The 14,829-nt window shown below is 38.3% G+C and overlaps 2 protein-coding genes across 2 annotated transcripts; both read left to right on the top strand.

Annotated features, from left to right (window-relative positions):
* The first annotated feature begins 2,478 nt into the window (after nucleotides 1–2,478).
* On the top strand, nucleotides 2,479–8,340 carry LOC127516159 (uncharacterized). The gene is made up of 2 exons (XM_051900529.1): nucleotides 2,479–2,854; nucleotides 4,677–8,340. The coding sequence occupies exons 1-2, from the start codon at nucleotides 2,844–2,846 to the stop codon at nucleotides 6,268–6,270; spliced, it is 1,605 nt and encodes a 534-aa protein (XP_051756489.1). The 5' UTR covers nucleotides 2,479–2,843; the 3' UTR covers nucleotides 6,271–8,340.
* A 3,014-nt stretch (nucleotides 8,341–11,354) lies between these two features.
* Nucleotides 11,355–14,176, top strand: LOC127516154 (uncharacterized). The gene is made up of 2 exons (XM_051900520.1): nucleotides 11,355–11,631; nucleotides 11,931–14,176. Exons 1-2 carry the CDS (start codon nucleotides 11,570–11,572, stop codon nucleotides 13,522–13,524), a joined length of 1,656 nt encoding a protein of 551 aa, XP_051756480.1. The 5' UTR covers nucleotides 11,355–11,569; the 3' UTR covers nucleotides 13,525–14,176.
* The last annotated feature ends 653 nt before the right edge of the window (nucleotides 14,177–14,829 follow it).

The raw sequence follows: 14,829 nt of genomic DNA, 5'->3' as shown, positions 1-14,829 counted from the left end.
CCAGACGATGTCTACCTTGGTGGTCCAGGAGCGCCATCTCTGGCTAAACCTTGCAGAGATGCGAGATGTCGACAGAGTGTGCTTTCTAGATGCTCACATTCTCTGTGACACTGTTGAGGACTTAGCCCAGCAGTTTTTGGCAGTCCAGAAGCAGACTGAGGCAATCAAGCAAACATCCTGCCCCGGCATGACACCTCTGCCACCAGGCTGCCACGGGCCATCCCCCAGTCTGCTCGTTGCCAAGGGCATCCCCCTGCAGCTTCTACAGCAAAAAAAAAGAGCTCCGACATGGCCAGAAACACCTCAGCCACAACTTTGAGCCCCCCACAGGAAGGCGACACAGCCCGACACCCAGGCCGCCGCTAAACCCTCAAACGATCAGTGAAGCGGCCCTGAGACAGGCAACCTGAAGATGGAGAAGACCACTCTTTCCCAGGAGGTGGTAAATACACCACTCCTTCCCCTGGATGAGGGCCATGAGGAGAATCTTTTATTTCGTTTTAGTTCTGATATCAAATTCTCAAAGAAAGAGTGATTTCCTCACTCTCCAGGTCATACAATGGCAGTAAGCGATGCACTGCTTCCTCACTCCTAAATCCCCCTCTTTTCGCTAGGAGTTTGCGCTTTGAGGACGTGCTGCTTCCTCGTGCATCTCCAGCCAGTCCCGAGTTAGGCCCCAGAGCTCCTCGCTGCACCTCCGCAGTGGGTGCCTTGGAGCCTGGCTAGTGCTTCCCATCCCATCCCACTGGCTCATTCATACAATCAGACTTGGCATGCAGAAACACATCCTCATGTGCGTTCTCCCCCAAGATTAGTTTGCAACAATCTACCTGAAGGACTCGTACTTCCATATCTTGATTTTCCCTCACCTTCAAACAAGGGTCGAACTTATCAGTACAAGGTCCTCCCCTTTGGCCTGTCCCTTTCTCTCTGCATCTTTACCAAGGTCACAGAGGCTATTCTTGCCCTGAACTATCTCGACGCCTGGCTCGATGACTATTCATAAGCTCACTCCCGAGATCTGTTGTGCAAACACAGGGACCTGGTACTCAGGCTCCTCAGCCATCTGGGGCTTCGGGTCAAATGGAAGTTAGGTTCATATATTGTATTTTCTTTTCTTTTTTTTGGTTAGGGTTTAGGAAAGAGGTTTTAAAATAAGAAAGTTTTGTTTGTTATTTTGGCTTGGTCAGCTCCTGAATCTAGACTCCCAATTTAAGACAATAAATTCATCATTGCTGTTCCAAATTCACTGCATTCCAGAGTCTTTCATATTGCACCATTTTCCCTAAACCGGGCATAACAGTGCACCTTTCTGATCAAAGATTAGTTACCACAGATGAGTTTGCTTCCTTATAAGCACACAGAGGGTTTACGGTAACTCACAGAGGTTAGTTTGATGTCACGCACCCAGTTGCATTTTTTAAGTTCCAACTAGTAAAAAACATTGAAAGTTGTTACACAACATTGTATTAGTTGTTTCAATGTCACAGAGTCAGAAAGTCACAGGTGAACATACAAAACAATGTTTATTTATTTAATGTTAGTATAATAAACCTTACTTGCTGCATGTTTCTCAAGAAGCTTCTTTTTTATCTGAAGGTCTTGACAGCTCTTTGAAAACTAATCATTTACCCTTGATCTGATTTTTGACATTCCTGTATTGAAACGCAGCAGGAAATTTCCCAACTAAAGAAATGAAGTACAAATTGACTAAACACTTCTAGCATGATCATGACAGTTACTGTTGTTATTTTCTATGAAACACAAAGACAGGTTTTAAAGAATCTTCATGCCTTACATATTTCAAAACAGGAAAAACAAACCTGATAACAAAGATTAAGGAAGAACTACAGCCACCATATTCAGCAATCATTTATAGTTTTCATTTAAACTATTTTAGCTGTGCATTAACCTAAACACATGATAATCTATAAGATTAACACCTTTACATCTGCTCAAAACTCTGATATCATCTGGATTCTGATCATAGAATGAGGAAGATAATAAATGTGGCTTCCTTTTCAGTCACTTTGACCCACAAACACATTAGTTTTATGCACTAATATAAAAATTAAAGTAGCTTTCTAATGATACTAAGCCCAAGGATGTCATTATGGAAACTGCTGCTGTTCAAATGCTGCTGCTGCTGATAAACATGTTTGTGAAAAGTCCAGAAAATGATCACTTTTGTTTACCTAAAATAATAATATGAAACAGTCTTTCTGCATGGAGATATTGAAAACTATTGAAAACTGAGAATAACAATATTTTATTGTTTTAAGTACCTGTATTTTTTCACGTTCCTAATTACTTATATGAAAGCTACTTTATCAAATATGTATGTGGGAACATTTCTGTATGCGTGATTCAAAACATGCACAGTCAATAATTTACATAGTCCATTAACTGTATGAATAAATGACAAGAGGGTGAAAAATAATTTCTGCATATGCACACATAAGCATGTTGTTCCTGGCATTTCATTCATAATCAGATACTAGAAGACACATTTTTCTGGGGAGGGACTTCAGCTAGCTAGTCTTGTTAAATAAAACCAGTATTTCCGTCATAGCAAACAATCACGCCAGACGCTCATATGCAGAGGCTGCTGTGTAGGAATATTCATTTATATTTATGGTTAATAGCAAAACTGTGTCTGTCAAAATACAGGGAGTAACATACCTTAAATAGATGCTTTAATGATTAAATAATTGAATATAGTAATAATATTAAATATATAATACAAAAATCATCATATTCTTCAAGAAAGGATTGAATTGTCAGACTGGAGAGTGACAGTGAAGGTCTTCTGTCAGGTGGACACATTTAGTCCAGCAATCACCATGGATTCTGGGTGAGATGAAACTCATTCTTTCTACAGAAGGATACATTTACTTTTTTTTTTTTTTTTTTTTTTTTTAATAAAATTGAAGCGGATCAATTGCTAAAATGCTGTGTATCTTCTCTAGTGATACTAAAATTTGAACTGATTTTATAACAACCCAACACTTACATACAGATCCTGTCTGATCTTTACAAAGACAAAATGTGATCAACTGAAGAATTTCATTGGCTGTAATGTGTTTTATGGCGCCATCTGATGGTCTTTGCCCTTTCTTATGCCACTAATAAACTTGGATAATTGATTAAAAACAGCAAACAGGTCACTGCTACGAATTCTGAAGCCGTGATTAATCGTATACCTGTTGAAAATAATCTAGTGATCATTTATGGTTCAAAACAAAGATGTTGCTGTTTTAACAACTAAAAATTAGTTTGGTCCTGAAGGGCATTTAATACCCCCCCAAATAATGCTTTAAACTAGCTATACAATCATTTTGTATACATTTATATAACATTGTATAACATTTATGTATACAAACATTTAAATTTCACACAATGGTAGTTTTCATAAAACGTCTTTATGACAGATTCAATCAACATTAAATAATTAAGACATCACTAACAGGTTAAGTAAATATATAATGAATATACAATATAGGGCAAATATGTATAAGAAAAGCTCAATTTTATAACATTAAGTGACATGTTGTTAATTTCCAACTTTTTAGTTGTTTTATTGTAATCATTACGCGGTTAAAGCATTGATTTGACATTTACCAGAGCGCTGATAAGTTTCAGTAAGTTGCCCCCTGTGTTGAGGTAGTTTTGGCTGTGATTGGGCGGGTTTTATTATGCAACCCTATGTTTATTCATTGATTTCCTGAGTAGTAAAAATGAAGATGATCGGTTCACGTGCCTCTACTACAGCGATCTGTCCCGACACATTAAAGAGCGCCAAAACAACATTTATTGTTTGAATTTTGTGATAACATTGACAGAATTTGAAAGCTAATTTAATTTCTTATTGAAAATCACAATATTTTTTGATTATTGGATGGGAGAAGCTAAATAACGTTTAGTGAAGTTCGATAGGCATACAAAGGTCAATCTTGAGATTTGAGAATTGACGTCAAGATGGTTAAAGATGAAAATTCGGGAAATCGATATTTTTGACCAAGCCATAATAAAAAATTAAAAAAAAAAAAGTTATAAATCAAAATGCATAAGCAGTGCAGTCTGAAATGATGAAGTAGCAACAAGGAAAACATACTCAGATGTCAAGAGTCAAACCCACACCTTGGCTGGTGAAACCACGAGAACAGGCTGATTTCAGAATAATATACTAGCATGCTACTCTCAATTTTGCCTTATAAAGCCATGGAGAAAAATAGCAATAGTATGTTAGTATGTTATTTCAAGTTCAGCCACACACTTTTTCAAACCCTTCGCTACACTGACTGCCCTGCAAGCGACTTGCAATACAAACTTGACATGGCAGCATGATTTGAGAAGTATTTCTTTACATGTTTCATAATTTCATATCTGCATTCATTTGGTAGCCTACTCTCAAATCACAAAACAGAGCAAAACCAACTGCTTGATTGTTTATATCACCAATATCACAATGATATCTATACTATTGTCAGTGTTCTAAGATGTTAAATATGGACAATTAGGCAGTAACATCAAGAAACTGTGAATTGTAAGATGCGCTATACAAATAAATTGACTTGACTTTAATCTGGAATGTCTGCTTTTTAATAGTCATTTCTAGTCATAGATTCTTGCTGTATGCAAATAAGTCAGGAAACATTTACCTCCTTATTTTACAGAAAGCCTAGACTTCCACAACGCAGACCAACTCTTATTCATGGAGGTCCTCCGAAACGATATCGTCTACATACAGAGAGAAAAGTGCTTGATGATCATGGAAAAGTCAGAAAATGGACTTATGGGATAAAAGACGCCAGTAAACAAAAGAAGATTGTACTGTTGGTGGGAGAGACCGGTGCTGGCAAGACGACTCTTATCAACACCATGGTCAACTACTTACTGGGAGTGAAGTTTGAGGATGAACTATGGTATGAAATCACAGAAGAAGAATCCAGAGACCAATCAGAATCACAAACATCTGAAATCACCATGTATGAGGTCTGTCCTGTAAAGAATCCTGTATCTCTCACCATCATTGATACTCCAGGATACGGAGACACTAGAGGACTGGAAAAAGATCTGGAAGTTGCTGAGAATTTATCTATGCTGTTTCAGAGCAATGATGGAGTTTGTGAAGTTGATGCAGTGTGTTTTGTGACTCAAGCATCTAAGAATCGTCTCTCAGACAGACAGAATTACATTATCAGTTCAATTCTGTCTTTGTTTGGAAAAGACATTGTGAAAAACATTGTGTTTTTAATCACACACTCTGATGGTCTGCCACCCAAAAATGTCCTTGGCGCCATTGATAAAGCTAAAATCCCCTGCAGACGAGACCAAAGTGGCCAACCTGTTTATTTCTTATTCAACAACCGGCAGGCTGACGCCCGTCACACTAAAGAACGTCACATTCGTGCCCAAAGAGATGCTTGGGAAGACAGCATGGATGGTATGAAGCATTTCCTTCAGTCTCTGGATGAAAAGAACAGAAGAAGTTTAGAGATGACTTCAAATGTCCTAATTGAGCGCATTCAATTTGAAGCGTCCATCTGCAACTTACAGCTGCGAATTCAAGAGAAAGAACTGAAAAAGGCTGAAAAACTTCAGATCCAGCAGGCAATGATGCAAAACAAGGATAAGATTGAGAAGTGTAAAAATTTCAACATTCACGTAAAAAAAACGGTCAAAATGAAGGTTCCCATTCAAAGTGCTTCATGGAAGCACAGGAAGGCGACGACCTGCACCATCTGTGAAGAAAACTGTCATGAGTTTGACTGCTGGTGGGTTTCTGATCCCAGCAAATGTGAAGTCATGAAAAAAGGCTACTGCACCGTGTGTACAGGGAAGTGTCATCACAGCAAACACGTCAAAGAAAACAAGAAATATGTCATGAGCACCTCAAGCTTCGTGATGGAATTTGACTCCATAAAAAAGGAATATGAAAAAGCTCAAGAAAAATCCAAGACATATTTGGTTTTAATGAAACATCTTGACAAAGATCTGAAGGAGATTGAGGACCAAAAGTCAATTCTTCTGTCTGAAGCTTACCAGAACATCAAGCATCTGTCTCAGATCGCATTAAAGCCAGACTCAGCCTTCACTCTTCAGCATCTGGACTTCTTCATCCCCAGAGTGAGGGAGGCTGGGAAAGAAGACTGGGTGAGAGAGCTGGAGGAAATGAGGAGAAAAGCTGTAGCTGAAGAAGCAAATAAAGATGCTCTGAGTTACCTGAGAGCTGGTCTGGCAAAACTTTTCCTTGGTGAGCATCAATAAGTGGATGATTTCTGTACACAGGAATTTCTACAGCACTTGTATATACCAGGGGTTGCCTTCATCATTTTTTATGAATTACTTTTTACATAAGCCAAGTTTTTGGGACTGGATTTATTTTATGGTTTTATTATGTTTGTGTGGCCGGCAGACGTCTGTGAGGGTCTGCAGGCATTTTACTTTCATTTTGTTCTTTGTTTATTTTGAATATTATTAAAGTTATGTTTAACGTTTGCCGGTTCCCACCTCCTTCTTCCCGTATCAACAAACTTTACTAGAGTAATATTTGTCATTTTCCAGCCAGCAGCCAAATAAACACTAATGTTAAGAAGCCAAAGGTCAAACGCACAACTAAAGCAAACACTAATCTCCATCATGGTAACATCAAATGAAACAATAAATCATCAACATCTAAACCTCTGTGAATTCTCAATAAGAGCTTCTGTAGACGTATGAAAGAAATAAAGTCAATCTGGTTAGTAACAAGTAAAGCTGGTAATGCTGTTTGTAAAGTTGTTTAGTCAAGTCAAGTCACCTTTATTTATATAACACTTTTTACAATGCAGATCGTTTCAAAGCAGCTTTACAGTGATAACAGGAACATGATTTTGTATGTACAGAAGCTGTAGAAAAATAGTGTCATTGTCCAGCTTAAGTAAGTTCAGTATTGCTTCATTGCCATTGTAAAAAACATCAGTTATTAATTTAGTTAATTTATCTATTCAGCAGCACTGGAGAAAACAGTAATGTCATCGTCCAGCTCAGTTCAGTTTGCATACAATGGTGTCAATGCAGGCAGATCAAAAACATTGTTGAATATCAAGTGTCCCCAACTAAGCAAGCCAGATGCGCCAGTGGCAAGGAACCCAAACTCCATCAGCTGACAAAAATGGAGAAAAAAACCTTGAGAGAAACTAGGCTCAGTCGGGGGGCCAGTTCTCCTCTGGCCAACAGTGAACAGTGCTTGATTATGATTCAGGCAGCGTTACAGGTCATAAGTCAGATTGGGATCACAACAGTCAAAATATTTAATCCCGTTCCATCTGGTTGAAGATCGGATTCATCACGCCGGTATGGAAACGGTTTGTTGGTGACCTGTGCCACTGGCTGTCATGTTGATGAGGCCTTCACAGGGGATGATCTAGTTGACACAATCTCTGCTGACACTTCAGCGTTGTCGTCATGTCTAGACGCAGGTCCTCCTTCATCTGGATATGACCCGGATCCGGCTGACTACGGTAAACCTCGGGATAAACAGATAGACTGATATTAGCATAGATGCCAATTTTCTTATGATGTATCAAGTACATCAGGTGTTATAGGAAATGTTCCCGGTTCCGGCTGCTCTAATTTATGCAGCCTAACAAGACAGGGCCTAAGACACATTCACAGACAGGGCTTAGCCTAAGGCAGGATTAGGCCTTAGTTCAATTAGAATGTTTAAGTGTCTTTTATAAATGTACAATAGAAAAAAAAAACATTACTGGTGTGCATCTTGAGACAAAACAATGGTCGCTTTCAGTTAAAACAGCTCAAACATGCATTTATTCTGGGACTAGCTTAAAGGGGTGATGAACTGAGAAATCAAATTTTCCTTGAGCTTTTGACATAAGAGGTCATCATACTATAAGAATATCCTGTAAGTTTCAGAACTGAAAACTTTCTTGTTAGTCCAATAAAAGCTTTTATTGACACCAGACCCAGCAAATGAAAGGTTTTTCAAAGTGGGGATCTATGAAAGCGCAGCAAGCACCGCCTCCGCAGAAGAAGATCAACGCCTACTTCTTCACTGCCTGTTTAGCCCCGCCCACCGATTCGCGCATGACATGCAATAGAATAGGTAGCCTAAGTAACATAGGCCTATGTGGTTCTAAACCAGATCGAGCTACCAAGCAATAAACATGCCGTTGAGGATTACAAAATATTGTGCAGTGCCTGGACTCGACAGTAATGCAACATGTAAGTAACGGTGTTAAATCTAATGCCTGATCTGATATTAATGATTCATGTACAGTCAGATGTTCCTTGTCTGTGTGTCAGTAAATCAAACCAGTGACTAAACGCCAACTTACGTTGTTTCTCTTAGTAGGATGAAAATAATCTGTTATTTAATGGTGATTAAATTATATAAAGAAAGCGATCAAAGAAAGCTTCCTTTGCAATCGTTGGAGCAGCGCGCGCTGAAGCTGTCAATCAAACAGCGCGAGTTTATCAGTGACTGACGCGCAAAACTCCCGTTTAATTCAACGAATCTCTTAGTTATAATCGCGTTTGCACTGTTAGTGAAGATGAAAGCATTTGTTAGTGTACAGAAATTAAGTTGCAATGACGAGATCACTGCTTTCATGCGCTCAACATGTCTGTGATCGACTAATGTTCATCTCTGCAACCTTTCATGCCACGATCTAAATATAATGCCATAGATCTAAATGTAATGCAGCACTTTTCACGATTATTTAACCTTGAGAGCTGTAATAGTAAAAACACACAAAAAGAGAGTAATACTTCAATTCTATTTCAAATTTACACTGAAGTCTCACACAGACACGCCCCTTCAAACAGAGCGTTCAAACCAGAGGGCTAAAATCAGGGTAGGAAAAATGCCTTTTATTTATAAATTACTGGATGTAAAAAGCATACTAACATTATAATTGCACCACAGGAAACATTATAAAGCAATAAAACAACGCAGTTCATGACCCCTTTAAGCCTTGTCTGTGAAACCGGGGGGGATCGTGTTTGCAGTTTTATTAAGAAATATTAATTTTCAGTTGACTCAAATGAAATAAGTTCACAGTACTTATTTCAGTACAGCTGCCAGTATTTTACCATTGTTTTACACAGCACAATTTTTTACAGTTTTGCTTTACCCTTTTTCCAAACTTTCAAACTTAAAATAGAAAGATTAAACAGAGAGGGCCTATTTACAGCCTGGTCAGTCAGATTGGGTTGGCACGTATCATTTACATTTAGCCACACAAATGTTTCCACAAAATTGATAATTCAGTCCATTCCTGCACTATAAGCAAATAAGTATAGCAAACCTGTATCCTTGATCATTCAAACGCTAGACGTTGAAATTGTGCTACTGCTACTCTTGAGGTTGCTTATACAATGAGGTGGATAAAACTGCTTCAGTGCAGTATTCACGACACCAGCTGCAGTATAATGCAGATCGGCGCCAAATCGATAATAAACATGTAAAGAATGCGATGATACCAGTATTTCAGCTGTACCTGCATCAACTAGCTATACCCGCAGATAGGGTCTGTATTCAAACAGTCCTGTGTTTATACCCTTAAAGAGTCTAAAGTTTCTTATTTACATCATGTTTTTACAGCATTGAGCAATGAGGCCAGTCAGAGGCGTCAGACCAGAAACCAGCTCAAAATGGCAGTTCTCATTTAGCACTTGCTCATTGACTGCTTTCATCTATACCCTCGTGAATCATTTCACTATAACCAACAAAGTGTAGACATGATGTAAATAAGAGATTCATTATGCCCTGTAGTCAGCTTCATTGATTATAATGGGAGTTTTGAAAGAATGCTGTGTCCTCACCATGAGATGAAGTGAGTGACTGTTTCAGCAAGCACTGAATTATAACACTTTATTATTAAACACTAGTTAGGCACTTTGTTTCTACTTTTCAAATATTTTTATGGAAAACAAATGTCTTTCCGATCTGATATGTGACGGCAAAAGGCAGATTCAAACTCGGGTCGATCGCGTCCAAAGTTACTTCCACGCGCCATACTCCCTACAGCCTACAACACTACAGAAATTGAAAGGTGCATGCCATTTTAAGACTTGTGTGGCCCAACCAGACATTGGTGGGCATTACTGTCATCTGCCTTGTAGTGTCTTGTCTTGTTTGCTGTGTATCTAGTTCCAGTCCTGTCCTGCAAACAGAGCTTCTCTCCACTTACTCTCCCTGCCTAGCAGCAAGACTAGTGCAGCACCTGAGATACCTGAGTGTATAGCCAGTTGCGCATAGAGTACCTGCCTGGCCATCGCTGCTATCTTCTGTTCTCACTCTGCCCTGCCATAACTGCTCTCCAGCCTACTGTAATCTTGAGCTAGTTACAGTAGCTGCTCTTCCTGCTTGCCTGTAAGAGTGCAACATTCCCTGCCTGTTTGGACGGTGTTGGTTAAACCAAACCCATAAGCAGTGCAGTCTGAAACATGAAGAAGGAACAAGGAAAACATACTCAGAATTCCATTAACAAGAAATAGCCAGCTTTATGGGTAATAACACTAGCGGCGAAAATGACGTCAAAACCACACTGTGGCAGATGAAATCAAAAGAATTCCGAATAATATCTGCCATATAAAGACAGTGAAAATAGCGATATTATCTAGACATGCAGTTTGAAACCCTTCACTACATTCACTGCCCTGCAAGCGACTTGCAATAGAAACTCATCATGGCAGCATGATTTGATAAGTATTCAGAGGGCCTTCCCTGTTTAAATTATTGTATCTTGCGTGCAAAACATTCATGTACAGTAGGTTTCACATGCGAAAAAGAAAAAAAGAAAAAAAATTAATTGAATTAGTCCACAATTCAGTTTACTACATTTTAAACAACCTTTGTATGCTTTTACAGATTTCACAAAATGTGTCAGACAAATAAAACCAAACAACTCAAGCTCCTTTTAATCATGTGACAAACTGGTATTACAGGAAAGATGAGAGACATCCCATTCTTACTGATTATTAAAAAGTTTCCCTTGAGACTGACTCACGATGAGGTTTGCTGTGAAAACTCCACAACGATATGATCTCGAATGGTGTAAGTATCATAAATAAATTCTCTCAGAAAAAAATAACTTTAAGAATGCATTTTTTTAAAACATAATATCTATTGTTGTATTTGTGAAAACAAAAAGATGCTACTAAATTAAATATTCTTTACATTTAAGGAGATTCAATAAGATCAGCAACAGCATAAAAGTTTGTATTATGTGACTTATTTATGCATGTAACAGACTGAACTTTGTTAGTAACTTAATCTTTCAAAGATTTAGGCAATTCATGAAATTCCTTAAGAAAGGAAGCTAATTTTATTATTTGATCAAGAACCTCAGAATTACGCACAAAAGAAGAAATTGAGAAATGTCTTTGTTTGTTATCCACACAATGAATTTCAATGTTGTTTGGTTTCCAATGTTCTTTAAAATATCTTCTTTTGTGTTCCACAGAGGAATTAAAGTCATACAGGTTTGGACCGGCATGAGGGAGAGTAAATAAAGACAGAATTTTCATTTTTGGGTGGACTGTCTCTTTAACCTCAGCAACAATGGAATCATCCAAAAATCGCTGTCAGCGCAGCAGAAGCATGAATGAAGGCTCCAATGTGCTGTAAGAGAATGTTCTTAATTATTATAATAATTGGGTTTTAAACAAAAATGTGATTGTTGTATTAAGTCTGGTCTGGCTGGATGGAAAGGTTAATCTTTTATAAGCTAACTATGATGGACTTCTCGGTTTAAAACATTGTTTCTATTAGATTATTTATAATTGCATGTATGCTCATGCTGAAAAATTATTAATTAAATATTTATTTTTTACATAATCACAAAATGGTTGATGGGTATTTAGTGATAAATTCTTCCTACACAAATATTCTGTAAATATTTGCCTCCGTCTGCATTTTACAGAAGGCCAAGTCTTCCACCACGCAGACTAGCTTTGATTCACAGAGGACCTCCAAAACGATTCCTTCTACACACAGAGAGAAAAGTGCTTGATGATCATGGAAAAGTCAGAAAATGGACTTTTGGGAAAAAAGACAACGGAAAAGCAAACAAAATTGTTCTGTTGGTGGGAGAGACCGGTGCTGGCAAGACGACTCTCATCAACACCATGGTCAACTACTTACTGGGAGTGAAGTTTGAGGATGAAATATGGTATGAAATCACAGAAGAAGAATCCAGAGACCAATCAGAATCACAAACATCTGAAATCACCATGTATGAGGTCTTTCCTATAAAAAGTCGCATATCTCTCACCATCATTGATACTCCAGGATACGGAGACACTAGAGGACTGGAAAAAGATCTGGAAGTTGCTGAGAATTTATCTATGCTGTTTCAGAGCATTGATGGAGTTTGTGAAGTTGATGCAGTGTGTTTTGTGACTCAAGCATCTAAGAATCGTCTCTCAGACAGACAGCATTACATTATCAGTTCAATTCTGTCTTTGTTTGGAAAAGACATTGTAAAAAACATTGTGTTTTTAATCACTCACTCGGATGGTATGGAACCCAATAACGTCCTCGGCGCCATTAATAAAGCTAGAATCCCCTGCAGACGAGACCAAAGTGGCCAACCTGTTTATTTCTTATTCAACAACCGGCAGGCTGACGCCCGTCACACTAGGGAGCGTCAAATACGTGCTCAAAGAGACGCCTGGGAAGACAGCATGGATGGCATGAAGCATTTCCTTCAATCTCTGACTCTAAAGAACAGAAGAAGCTTAAAGTTGACTTCAGATGTCCTGATAGAGCGCATTCAATTTGAAGCGTCCATTTGCAACTTACAGCTGCGAGTTCAAGAGAAAGAACTGAAAAAGTCTGAAAAACTTCAGATCCAGGAGGCAATGAAAGTAAACAGGGAAAAGATTGAGGAGAGTAGAAATTTTACCATTAAAGTCAAAAAGACTGTGAAAACGAAGGTGCCCATTGAGAGCAAGTCATGGAAGCACAGGAAGGCGACGACCTGCAATGTCTGTGAGGAAAACTGCCATGAGTTTGACTGCTGGTGGGTTTCTAATCCCAGCAAATGTGAAGTCATGAAAAACGGATACTGCACCGTGTGCACAGGGAAGTGCCACCACAGCAAACACGTCAAAGAAAACAAGAAATATGTCATGACCACCTCAAGCACGACAATGGAGTTTGACTCCATAAAAATGGAATATGAAAAAGCCCAAGAACAAACCAAGACATATTTAGTTTTAATGGAACATCTTGACAAAGATCTGAAGGAGCTTGAGGACCAAAAGTCAATTCTTCTGTCTGATGCTTACCAGAACATCAAGCATCTGTCTCAGATCGCATTAAAGCCAGACTCGGCCTTCACTCTTCAGCATCTGGACTTCTTCATCCCCAGAGTGAGAGAGGCTGGGAAAGAAGACTGGGTCAGAGAGCTGGAGGAAATGAGGAGAAAAGCTGTAGCTGAAGAAGCAAACAAAGACGCTCTGAGTTATCTGAGAGCTGGTCTGGCAAAACTGTTCCTTGGTGAGCATCAATGAACAGATTTAGTACAAGTGAAACAAACAACTGGTAAAAGAGAAATCAATTACTTCTGTACACAGGTGTTTCAACAGCACTTGTATATCAGGGGTTGACTTTTATTACAACTAACAGATTTCAGCTATGTTCTTTTTGTAATATGAAGGTCACACACAAAATGCTTTGGAATCCTTTTGTCAATCCTTTTCTTTTATTTGTGCTACTTTTGTGTACATATTTTACCCTTATTCCAAACTTTCTTAGAATCTGAAATATTTAAAAATATAAATATAGATTTAAATTTTTTGAAACGTTATAAATACACAAAGGACTTAACCATAAGTAATCCGTTTTAAGCAATTTTAATTACTATACATGCTAAATATGTCAAGACTGTCATCCGTGCTGTATTACACTATTATACAGTAAGTATTGTATTATATTGATGGAGTTTGGGTTCCTTGCCACTGTCGCCTCTAGCTTGCTTAGTTGGGGACACTTGACATTTAACTTGACATTTGATATTCAACAGTGCTTTGATCTGCCTGCATTGACACTATTCTTTTAAGAGCTGCTGTGCAGCCAAATAATGTACCAGTTATCAATGTAAAGCTGCTTTGACACAATCTACATTGTAAAAAGCGCTATATAAATAAAGGTGACTTGACTTGACTTGACTTATATTTATATTCTTGTATACTGTGTTGTATCATTAAAAGGTGAATAATGTTGTCCTTGAATTGACTTTAGTCTCATTTAACTACAATATGAAAACTGTAAGCAGACATGTGAGCACAAAGTGCAAACTGATGTGATAAACAACCACAGAAAACTTACTCTGCGAATCATGGCTACCAGAGTGTGGCACCCGCCTTCCCTTCAAGTATTGTCACACAAGGGTGTCTGTCCCCTCCAGCAGATTGGGCACTCCCTTCTCAACAAATTCCCCTTAAACAAAGTTTGTGGGTTTCCTGAGAGCATGTTGCTTCAGGGCCATGAACAAATAAACCCTCTTTCAAGAAAGATCAAGATCAAGAAAGTGATTCCTCTCTTATGACATTTAGCAACATGGGAACTTCTTCCAAATGTTTCTCAGTGGGTTCTAAGAATGACAGAAAATGTTTTTAGGATTCCTTTTGACTTTCATCTTCTTTGATTCAATAGCATGCTCCCCACTATCCTGAAACAAGCATTGAAACCATTGTCTTGTGTATAGAGTGATCATATGTGTTTGAAATGTATGTGTTTCTGTGTTATTAATGATGATGAATATATGTATTTGATAAGTCGTTGATAAGCAGTTAGAACTGCATTAATAAAAAGGG

Source organism: Ctenopharyngodon idella, chromosome 7 (assembly GCF_019924925.1).
Source record: "Ctenopharyngodon idella isolate HZGC_01 chromosome 7, HZGC01, whole genome shotgun sequence".
Classification (NCBI taxonomy): Eukaryota; Metazoa; Chordata; class Actinopteri; order Cypriniformes; family Xenocyprididae; genus Ctenopharyngodon; species Ctenopharyngodon idella.
The sequence above is the reverse complement of the archived record's forward strand: the minus strand, read 5'-3'. Positions and strand labels throughout refer to the sequence as shown.

Bases quoted from the DNA above. Each gene is read 5' to 3' on its own strand.
- LOC127516154 (XM_051900520.1), top strand. From the start codon at position 11,570: ATGGAATCATCCAAAAATCGCTGTCAGCGCAGCAGAAGCATGAATGAA. The intron at 11,632-11,930 runs GTAAGAGAATGT...TGCATTTTACAG, and splicing joins AATGAAGGCTCCAATGTGCT to AAGGCCAAGTCTTCCACCAC.